General features: G+C 38.2%; 2 protein-coding genes across 2 annotated transcripts; one reads left to right on the forward strand and one right to left on the reverse strand.

Moving 5' to 3' along the window:
- Positions 1 to 227: 227 nt before the first annotated feature.
- LOC132172559 (derlin-2.2) lies at positions 228 to 3,950 on the reverse strand. Its single transcript, XM_059584081.2, has 6 exons — positions 3,696 to 3,950; positions 3,077 to 3,176; positions 1,864 to 2,078; positions 1,528 to 1,611; positions 1,177 to 1,230; positions 228 to 827 (listed from the first exon to the last, which is right to left on the reverse strand). The coding sequence occupies exons 1-6, from the start codon at positions 3,792 to 3,794 to the stop codon at positions 645 to 647; spliced, it is 735 nt and encodes a 244-aa protein (XP_059440064.2). The 5' UTR covers positions 3,795 to 3,950; the 3' UTR covers positions 228 to 644.
- A 2,495-nt stretch (positions 3,951 to 6,445) lies between these two features.
- On the forward strand, positions 6,446 to 11,097 carry LOC132171331 (F-box/LRR-repeat protein At3g48880). The gene is made up of 2 exons (XM_059582622.2): positions 6,446 to 6,831; positions 10,461 to 11,097. Exons 1-2 carry the CDS (start codon positions 6,455 to 6,457, stop codon positions 10,960 to 10,962), a joined length of 879 nt encoding a protein of 292 aa, XP_059438605.2. The 5' UTR covers positions 6,446 to 6,454; the 3' UTR covers positions 10,963 to 11,097.
- The last annotated feature ends 382 nt before the right edge of the window (positions 11,098 to 11,479 follow it).

The following is an 11,479-nucleotide window of genomic DNA, read 5'->3' on the forward strand; positions in this document are numbered from 1 at the left end:
AGATTATAAATGGCACCTCTTATTCTGAATTTCTGAGCAATTTTCAATGTCTTTCTTAAACTTTAAAATTTTGCAATATGAGGTTTTGATCTTTCAACTTCTTAGGGTTTTTTTTGTTAAATTCTAATAAAGAATAACAAATGACATAAATATCTAATAAATTTTTTTTTTTTTTTTTTTTTTTTTTTTTTTTTTTTTTTTTTTATGAGAGAGAGAGAGAGAGAGGAGAAGGAAATTCTACAAATGATTTCAGTTTGCAACTTCTTCCTCGTAATTTTTTTCCCAAGGAACAGACGGAGAAAGACAACAACCAGAAACCAAATAAATATTGCCATGACCATCAAATAAAATTGACCAGAAATGAAGTCACTGACTTACCAAAAAACAAATGAAGTCAGCGTGGCAAATAAAAAAAAGGCAAAGAAACAAGACAAATTTCTGCAATTTGAGTAAAACCTTTGATCGTAGTATGTGTTTGCTAAACCTTAAATCAAATAAATGCACAAAAAAGCAATTAGCATATCAGAATATTCTTCAATATATTACAAGGCCGACAATTCTGCTGTTGATGCTCGCTATTTCCAATTCCAGATAAATACACCGAGGGCTAGCACCCACAAGTCCAGTTTTCCCAGTGATCCTGATTAATCTTGGGCAACGTCCATAGCAGGTGGCGGAGCAAATTGCACATCTGCAGGCCGTGCCATTACAACAGGCTCATCCGCAAATAGTGCTTTAATAACCGACGGAGTCTTTAGAGGTCGACGGCCCGTCATTCGTGGATACACTTCTTCAAGAAAATAGTAGGCATGACCAGCAATCATTCCCTGAAAACAGAACAAGAAAACAGTTCCAACATGGAAAAGCCATTAGAGGGGAAACAAATAGAGGGGTCAATACATTGAAAGAAAATATGTGGGAGCAACATATGGGTTCACAGGCAACCCTCCAGGTGATCATATCCATTCTATATAAAATTGGCTTCTGTTCATTCACCTGGGCTTTCTCTCGTTATGACAGGCATTCATTCAGGAGAACAGAATAAAATTACAAAAGGAACTAGCCATGTCGTAGCTCATGTTATAGGAAAGGCAAGGTTTTGCTGCATTTTTCTTAGTGCTAGCGGGCTAGGCCAAAATAAGAATTTGATATTTCAACTATGGTGCAGATTCTCACCAGTAGATCCACCCAGGCACTAGCGCCAACAAGAACAGAGAATCCCAAAAGAACCTGCAGGGAAAACAAGGAATGGGCATTACAAATTATGGTTTATGAAAGACACCGATCCAAAAAAATAAAAATGCATGCTTGTTCTTTGAAACAGTTCATATCATTTTGATAATAATCAGTCTGATCTGTTTTACTGAGAAGGTCTACGGTTCAAGTCCGAACAGCCCTATAATATAACTATAATAACTTGTGTAGAGTACATTTGACTGAAAGGAAGGATAAAAAAAAAAATACGATCCAAACAAGTCCTTATAACTTTCAAAAAGATAACACGAGAAGTCATCAAAGCTTACTCACCCAGGGTAGATAAGCTGCTGTGAAAGTAAAAAGGCCCAAGAAACTCATATGTATGAAAGGATTTTGCTTGCTCCACACATAGACCTGTAAAATAGGAAAAAGTAACAATCTTTTTGCAGAAGTACAAAATCCTTATCGACTCATTTAAGATCAGAATCACTAAAGCTATATTGAAGCAGGAAGAACGCTGATGAAAGCACAGGTCAATAATAACTTTATTTTACAGAATTGTATAGATGTTTTTTGCTTTTCTCCATTGTACTATGGTTGTCATGGTATTCCTATTGTATGGTAGTTATGAGTAGCTACACTTAAAACAGAAAGAAAGGAACTAACCATCATGAAGGTCAATGAATTGCTAAGGAATATAATTTTTGCAAACGACTCTGACAAGTAAGGTATCATCCCCCCAACAAGAACAATTCCAGTTAAAACAGTGGCACCAAATAAGAGCATGTAAAAGAAATCAGCCGTCCTTCCCCTGAACGAGTTCTCTTCAAGGAGCTTGCAGTATCGAGCAAGAAAGAACATGTGAAACATAAAGTCCAAGTCTGCAGTACCAAGTTAAAAATCATGTTATTAACAACAAACTTGATGATAACTTGGCCTCAATCAAATTTCAAACAACCATCATAATTAACAGTTGGATAGCATAGACATTAAAATAACATTAGGACATTGTATGATCTGATTGCAATACATGCAATAACATGAATGAACAGCTGAAAACAGAAACATAATTCATGAGTTCCTTGAACTATTGTGTTCAGGGAGGTCATTGGGGAAAGTGAATAGGGTGCCATGTGGCAAGAATCCATCATGTCAAAATGTGCAGAATACTTGATTTCAACAGGCTACGTGGTGCAATAAAACCTCTGCTGCCAATCTGTTGCTAATCCAGCATTAGATATTTTTGAAACGAAAAATGACAACACGAGCAAATTGCCACTTTGTCCATAGATCCTTCCCATTTCTATTGAAAAAACATATGCATATAGTTGTAAAAGAGAACATTAAAAAAAGAAAAAAGAAAAAAGGGCGGAACACATTAAGGATAGGGCGACACCAACAATAAACATTTTAACTAACACAAAAATCTCCCATATACAAATTCAAGGGGCCAAAACCATCCAGATACATGAAAATGACCAACTACAATCCACGGCATAATGCACCACAGAGAGGACCGAATTAAAATATTTTTCTTAGGCTAAACTTGTTTGAAGATCGCAGTCAGAAACTAATTTGCCACGACCAAATGTAGTTATACAATTGCAAATTCATATCTCTTTGTCTGTGAGTTCATGAGGAGAGAGTGAAAGATAGGTAGATGAATACCCAATGCAGGCTACATACTTTAGGTGATTACCCATTATATGGTTGTCATCTGAGTCAAGTTGTAAAAAAAAAACACATTACATATAAAGGCAATAGTGTTTCACTACCATAATAGGGGAAACAAGTTCAACTACGAAAAATTCTTTCCAAATTTTTTTTAGAAGAAAGCCCTCCAGCCCCTCCCACTACATATTGAAGCTGAAAAAATTACCCATTTTCCGGAAGTACAAGAAGTTGGTGACGAGACGCCAGAACTCATATTGCTTGACCACTAGCATAGGGTTCAAGTACAACTTATAAGGTGATATTATCTGCAAAATTTCAACTTTATGTTAAAATAAGAATCAGTTAACCTTTCAAACTTCAGCTCTCCTTCCTGACATATAAGAACAGGAATAAAAAGGACCCAATTCATTCGAGAAGGAAGAGCCAAATTTACCGGAATTAAACAAATCCATTTATAATCAACCTAAACTAATCAAACCCAGCGGCACAAAAAGAAATCCTATCATTTACACAACTCCCAGTTAACCATTCAGATCATCGTAAGCGCTACAAAACGAAAATTAGAAAATAACCGAAATTTTCCCTAAATTTAAACCAAACCCAGTTCAAATCCAACCACCAAACAACCCCATTAGCCCAAAACACAAAACCCACAAAGTCCTACCCAACAAAAACAAAAGTTAAAACCTATTGACCCAGATTAAATAGTAAATCACCAGCTAATAGGAAGGGTAAATTTAATCATTCAATCAATGCTTTAACAAATGACATTAGCACCTTCCTAAAACGAGAAAGCTTAGAGGGAGATAGAGAGAGGCACATACGTCGAGAGAGCAACCGACCGTGGTAACAATAACGGCTGTGAGATATGAGCGCGTGATGATAGGCATCTGCTTGTACCATTCCTCCACTGCCTGAGCCATTCTGATATCTTCCCCTCCTCAATTTCTGATGACAATTTTTCAACTAAATTTTCTCAAATTCAACGCAACTAGGAGCTCTGGATTATGGAATTTGGGTACACACAGAGAAAGCGAAGGAAAATCCCAGCGAATCTGAGAGAGCCTTGGATTCTTCTGTGGTGGCAACCCAACAAGCATGACAAGCGCTGGCTAATCAGAGAACGCGTGCAATTCACGAACCAATCGCCTGCTTTGATCAACTCGGTATCTACTTGTTTGGTACTGGGCTAGTAATTTGTCTTTTTGGGATCTAAAGGCCCAATGGGTTGTGACTTAGTCACGTGACACGGCCCATTTAAGGCCCCACGTGTACACACAATTGATTGAAGGGTGTCTCTCCCCTTGATCCTTATCTCTTGAGCTTGGGATTTCGACAACTATTTTAATATGAAAATGAAGAAGTTTATGAAAGATTCAAGAATTTGTCATACTAGGGTTTTTGGGTTTGTCTTTTCAGATTTGGAAGACAATGACATGACTAATTTGTTGACACCAAATACCAAATTGCTTGAAGGTAAATACCCATTTGCTCTCTTTGATTACTAATTAAAAATATACAACATTGCTTCTCTTATTGGTCAAAGCTTTTTGTTTTTTGTTTTTGTCCTTCCAAAGGTTCTTACTTGTCTTTTTCATGCAAGATAGAGTATCTAAGTGTAACTATCTCAAATTTCATTTTAAATTATAAACTTTGTTCCTATATAGAGTTTATTTCCCATAATTATTAAAACAACCGACAGAGTTTTTATTCATACTTTAAGAATTAATCAGTTTGCAATAGAGATGTGCAGGAAATAAGGATATCTCATTGTATCGACTTCCATTATCACTTGTTTAAAATGAAAATTACTCAAACTCCAATCACCTCAAGATTGAATGAGTTTTTTAGTAACTTTTTTATATATCATCTCTAGAATCTCTCTCTTTCTTGGTGGTAATCAATAGCCCAAAGAAATTCCTAAGTGGTTAGGGCTTGTATTAGGGCGTGGGTTTGAATCTCCGCAATAGAGAATTTTCACATATGCCTGATTAGTATTAGTCGTTTTGGATTTTCATTGATGCCTTAGTGGGGCTGGGTCAAGCTATGACTTAGTCAGACTTGAGAGAGCGCCTGCGATTCCTACCGTTAAACCCCTCGCACGGCTCACAGTGAGTAGGTGCTACTATGGTCATGCCCAAGTAGGATAGCTGCGATTGGTTTCTTCGGCATACCTTTTTTAATTATAAATTAAAAAAAATAAAAAACCTCGCTCATACTGCAAAGTATGCATTGATTGATCTCTCTCCACTTCTTATCTCCCCTTCTTCTAGTACATCCCCCTTCTTGCCTATCCAAAGGCTGGACAGAATTCGACCACCTCCTATCCCCTCCTTCACTACTATTTCGTTGTTTCTCTGGCTTTCTGATTATTTTATCAAAACCTATATGGTTTTTCATTTCAATTACAGTCTTCTTAGGCTTAATTACCTCTTCCTTCTGCTCGTCATTCTTCCTTGAAATCCATATTTGCCTTTCTTCCTTAGGACATGAATAAGCAGCATGCCCATAACACTTAATGTATGTTTGGTAAATGACTAATTTATTAAGAAAAATGAAAGAAGATAGAATAAAATAGTTTTGGTGCTAAAAGTATACATATGTTATAACATTTGGAATACTAATTCTTTTATGGGCCATGGACTCCACTCCAATTTTCTTCTATTTCTAATATATATATATATTTTCCTAATGTAATAGTCATTCCACATACCAAACATAACAAATATACGTAACACTCACACATATTGTTCTTCCATTTGTGCTAGTATCTCAATTTTCTTATGAAAATTTCTCTAATAACTGTCATACGACTATGATAATGTGACAGTGAATATCAGCAATTAAATTTTTCTTTTTACAACTTTTTTTTTCTCATAAAATGGTGATGTTAAAAATTGAAGTTTTTCGATAAAAAATTTGGTGAGACAGCCATGCCAGCCAATAGTGCTCTTGTCATAAAAGAAATGGTTAAATACCTTATTTACCCCTATAATTTAACTTTTTTATTTTTTGACCTTTAGGGTTTACTTTTTATTATATGAGGTTTCTCTAGTTTGCCTAAAGACGAGATCATCCCTCAGTCAAAATTCCGTAAAAAATTTGACGGAATGCCACGTCAGCACTAATCACAGTTTAACACGTAAAAAATTAAAAACATTAAAAAATTATATTTAATTAATTTTTTTAAAAAGAATAATTAAAAAATAACTTTTTTTTAAAAAAATTTAAAAACATTAAAAAATTATATTTAATTAATTTTTTTAAAAAGATTTAATTAAATATAATTTTTTAATTTTGTAATGTTTTTAATTTAAAAAAAAATCTTTTTTTAATTAAGTATATGGACACGTGTCAAATCGTGATTGGTGCTGAAGTAACGTTCCATTAAATTTTGGACAAAATTTTGACGGAGCGACTATCTCCGTCTTTAGGTAAATCAGAAGAACTTTCTGTAATAACAAGTAAATCTTACGGGTAAAAAAATAAAGAAATTAAACCATGAGAGTGAGTAAAGTATTTAACCTAAAAGCGACTCCCACACGCGAAAGGGGGGGGGGGGGGGGGGGGGGGAGAGAGAGAGATGGTGAGGAAGTGCAAGAAGAGGAAACAAAGGAGTGGAAGGAGATGGGAGGATCTAGACAAGGATGTGCTGATACTCATATTTTCACTGATGAAGCACAAGGAGTTGGTTGAGACAGTCCCTTGGGTGTGCAGTTCATGGAGATTGGCATGCTGGGACCTTTTGGTCTGGAATTCAGAAAACACCCTCGATTTCACTGCTCTAAAGCGGTCGTGCAGGGGAGACTTCTGTGAGAGTTATCATTCTGTAGCAACGAGGTTGATGAGTGTGCTAAAAAGCATAGCTTTTGAAGAAGACAGACTTACTTCTGCCACTTCCATGGTCTTTCACTGGGCTCTTCCTTTGTCTGACAAACACCTCGTCTATCTCGCTGAAAGGTACACCTTTTTTTTTTTTTTTTTTGTTAAGATGTTCAGCTGGTGCTTAGAGCACTTTCTGATCTCAGTGATTTCATTTACGCTGGAGATTTGGTCATGCAATTCACTCAGGGAGCGTTGAAGAATGGTGCCATTATAAAGGGTTGCAACATTGACTTTTGAATCCAAGTAGTGGGGATTTCTAGTATTTGTTTGTTTCCACAAGGCAATACTAACACAGCAGTAGATTAGGTTTCCTTTTCTGCCTTTCACGTTCATTGCACAGCATCTGTGTGTGTATATACATCAAACACTTGGTGTACTATTTCTGTGCGGGAGAAATATTAAAGTAATGATTAAATGATAAATTTATCTTTTTTTTCTATCGACTTAACTTTTTAGGATAACTGATATCAGAACCAAAGGCCTTGATTCCATCAAATCTCCCAATTTAAATTAAATATTTTACGAGCTCACACGTGAGAGAGAATATTAAAAGTAATGATTAAGTAATTAAATTTATCTCTTCTTATTATTTTATCATTTTATAATAACTAGTAGTTTATCATACAACCGCAAATCATTCTCTTTTAAAGGGGATTGGGCTATTATTACGTTTTTTAGCACTGATTTTGCTCCCAAAGCATTAGTAAGACGGTAATCTCTTTTCACCATTATAGAACTCATGCCATGGTTTCTTGTTAACAGTGGTAATTTTGTTTAATTTTATCAAAAGTATTGGCAAATAGATTGAAACCCTTATTGCATATGATCATCTCTAGCAATCAAAGTGCATTTATCCCGGGGAGACTCATTTCGGATAATGTTTTGATTGCCTACGAAACGCTCCATACCATGCAATCCCGGATCTGGGGAAAGGAGGGTTATATGGCCATCAAACTCGATATGAGTAAGGCCTATGACCGAGTGGAATGGGGTTTTTTAAAAGCAGTTATGGAACGAATTGGTTTTGATCCTAGATGGGTTGAATTAATTATGGCATGTATCACTACTGTCAAGTACTCAATCATTGTGAATGGGCAGCCGGTGGGGTGTATTCGGCCGACTAGAGGAATAAGACAAGGGGACCCTCTATCCCCTTATCTTTTTCTCCTTTGTGCGGAAGTGCTAAGCTCGCAACTTCAGCAAGTGGAGCGAACCGGTCTCCTAAGGGGTGTCCCCACCTCTCCGAGGGGGCCAAGGTTAACTCACTTATTTTTTGCTGATGACTGTCTATTATTTTGCAAGGCTAATTTGATTGAATGGCAGATTATGGAGGGGTTGCTTGAACAATATGAAAAGGCATCAGGGCAAAGGCTCAATAAAGACAAGACATCGGTTTTCTTTAGCCGAAATTCTAGCCAAAGCTCTCGCAATGAAATGCTGCAATCAATAGGCGTTCCGGCTGCTAAACGCTATGATCAATATCTGGGGCTACCTGCCCTAGTGGGAAAATCACGGGTCCGGGAATTTCAGCACATCACGGATAGGGTTCGGAAGCGGGTGAATGACTGGAAAAATAAATTCTTATCCCAAGCGGGTAAGGAGATCCTTCTGAAAGCTGTGATCCAGGCTATCCCAACCTACTGCATGAATATTTTTTTACTTCCTAAAGAGTTGTGTAGGGAGCTAAACTCTATAATGCAGAAATTCTGGTGGGGACATAAGGAGAATGATCGGAAGATCCACTGGATGAGTTGGGAAAAATTGAGCATGGCAAAAACAAGTGGTGGACTGGGATTCAGGGACATCAACTCTTTCAATAGGGCACTACTTGCCAAACAGTGCTGGCGAATGGTTCAACAACCGGACAGTTTACTGGGAAGGATTTTTAAAGGAAAATATTTTCCCACGATAAGCTTTATGGAGGCCAACATTGGGAGCAGACCCTCCTTTGCTTGGAGGAGTCTACATGCAGCCCGGGAGATCATACAAGATGGCATGTTATGGCGAGTGGGAGATGGCAAACAGATCTCAATATGGGGGGCCAAATGGATTCCTAGACCAATTACTTTTGCAGTGCAATCTCCTATTAGTACTCTGGTCCCACAAGCAGCCAAGGTGAGTGACCTTATCAACCAACGTACGGGGGAATGGAATACCTCATTGATCAACGAAGTATTCCAGGCGGATGAAGCTGAGATAATCTGCAATATTCCAATCAGTAAATATGGGCAACCTGATAAGCTGATTTGGAGACCATCTGCCACAGGTGATTTCACAGTCCGGAGTGCATACCACATGGTGAGGGAGCAGCAAGCACGGAAAAATGGAGAAGGCTCTGTACGTTCAGGTTTCTTCCCTATCTGGAAGGACCTATGGGGTCTAGATCTACCAAATGCTGCAAAAGTATTTTTATGGAGGGCTTGTCAGAACATACTCCCTACCAAGCACAATCTCCGAAAGAGGGGCATTCTAACAGAAGATTGCTGCATTTTCTGCGCCAGAGAAGCTGAAACTGGACTACACGCACTATGGGAATGCCCGGCTGCAGTAGATGTATGGAGTGCTTGTAACCGCAAAATTCAGAAGAGCCACGGCATCTTTAACTCGTTTTTGGAGGTAGTGGTTGATTTAATGAAACGATGCAATCGCCAGGAGTTACAACAGGCGGTCTTGGTTGCCAAGAAGATATGGGCGCGACGAAATGCCGTGGTGCATGGAGGTACGTTCAGTTCCCCGACCAATATTATCAGAGAAGTGGAAGGGATCATGCAGTACACTAAGGTAGATACGGAGGAGAGGGAAACCGGGAGTGACCAGCGATCAACCCAAAGTCCAACGAAATGGGATCCTCCTCCATTTGGGCGATTTAAGGTGAACTGGGACGTAGCCATAGACAAAACTCAGCACTGTATGGGCATTGGGGTCCTAATACGTGATCATTGGGGACAAGTATGTGCTGCTACGTGTAAAAGGCTCACTGGTATCCAAGAGCCAACTGTGGGAGAAGCAATGGCAGTCTTGGCGGCGGTGGAGTTTAGTAAGGAGCAAAATATCCACGATATTATACTTGAAGGGGACTCTTTGATGGTGGTTCAAACTCTCAAGGATCCTCAGCAAAGCTTGCGTCCTTTTGGACATATAATCGACGATGCACGAGCCTTGCTCGGGACGCGGAGAAGCTGGATGGTGCGTCATGTCCTAAGGCTGGGCAATCAAGCTGCGCATGGTTTGGCGAAGATGGGTGTCCAATGTCCTTCTGAACACATATGGGTGGATGAGACCCCAACATGTATTTTGCACACCGTGAATTTAGAGCTCCATGCTCTCCCAAATTTAGAACCCTGATAGGTTCTAGATACTTGGTTTTATATTAATGGAAGAAATGGAAATTATGTTGCAAAAAAAAAAAAAAAAAAAAAAAAACAGTGGCAGTCATCCTATGACTTTTTCAATGGGTTTATGTTCAAACCAGTAGAACGATAAGAACTTCACTTAATACTTTTATCATTTGGTATTAGAGCTAAGCATCACATCACAAGTTTGAGTCATAGAGAAAGTGACTTATGGGATAGAGTGGGCCACCGTAGATATTGGATTTGAAAAGGGGGTTGAATGTTACAATATGAAGTGAATACAAGCTCTTGAGCACCGTATCCGTGCAAACCAATTTTCAGATTTATACTTATGTCTGTTATATTTTGTAGGTCACCAAGGCTGCAAAGGCTTTCCTTAGATTGTGCAAAGAGAATCACTGGCAGAGGATTTTCACGGGCAATCCGCAATTGGAAAGCAATTGAAGAGATGTCATTGGGCTCACTGGATCCACGTTACTATGATCATATCATAAGAGAAATTGGCATACAGTGCAAGAAATTACAAGTTTTCTGCTTGTGCAGTTTCGAGTTAAACGTATATTTTGCTGTTCTCATAGCCGAGAATTTACGCCACCTGAAGGAGTTAGGATTGCAGAATGTTTCAATCTCAAGAGCTAGTTTGCATGCTATTTTATCCAAGTGTAGTAAACTCGTGACAGTCAGCATCACCAATTGTGGCATTGCAGAGCCAAAAAATGTGGAGATAAGGAGTACTAAAGCAGGCTACAAAATCAAATGGTTGATTGGTACTGAGACAGAAGGGCACAGTTTAAGCAGTATGCTGGATGCATTGTGGCCGGTCTGTGGTAACCGAGTAAACCAGTACTTTTGAAAAGCATTTGATGGAAAAGATGTAATGGCTTTGCTATATTTGTATTCTCTATTATGTATTTAGTCATTGTCTACAATATTGAAATCTAACAGAGGTGAATCTTCGGCACCCTTGAGGTTTGGTGCTTCTGTTCTATACTACATTGTAATCAAAAGATGGGGAAAGTGAAATGGTAAGATGATTCTCCAGAGTGTGAATGATGGTTGGTTTCTGGGATGTCTTTTTGCATGTGTACTGGCATCTGCTGCTAAACATTCCTCTGAATGGTTCAATATTTGGTTCATTACAAAACAAACAACCAGGCACAGTCAGACAAACAGTAGAGGAAGCAATTCTTTTTGGAACTAAGAAGTAAGAACCATCTGCAAAAGATAGCTTTGGTAGGTTATTTTAATTGAAACTTTAGCCAAAAATCTTGATTTAGTTTGGGTTGGCCTTTAAAATCGTTCCAAGTGGACGGAGAATAAAGAAAAACCAGCCCACAACATCGTCCGAATGAGAGAGTAGAAAAAAGAGT

The sequence above is a fragment of the Corylus avellana genome, chromosome 1, assembly GCF_965113065.1.
Source record: "Corylus avellana chromosome 1, dhCorAvel1.hap1.2, whole genome shotgun sequence".
In the NCBI taxonomy this organism is placed as follows: domain Eukaryota; kingdom Viridiplantae; phylum Streptophyta; class Magnoliopsida; order Fagales; family Betulaceae; genus Corylus; species Corylus avellana.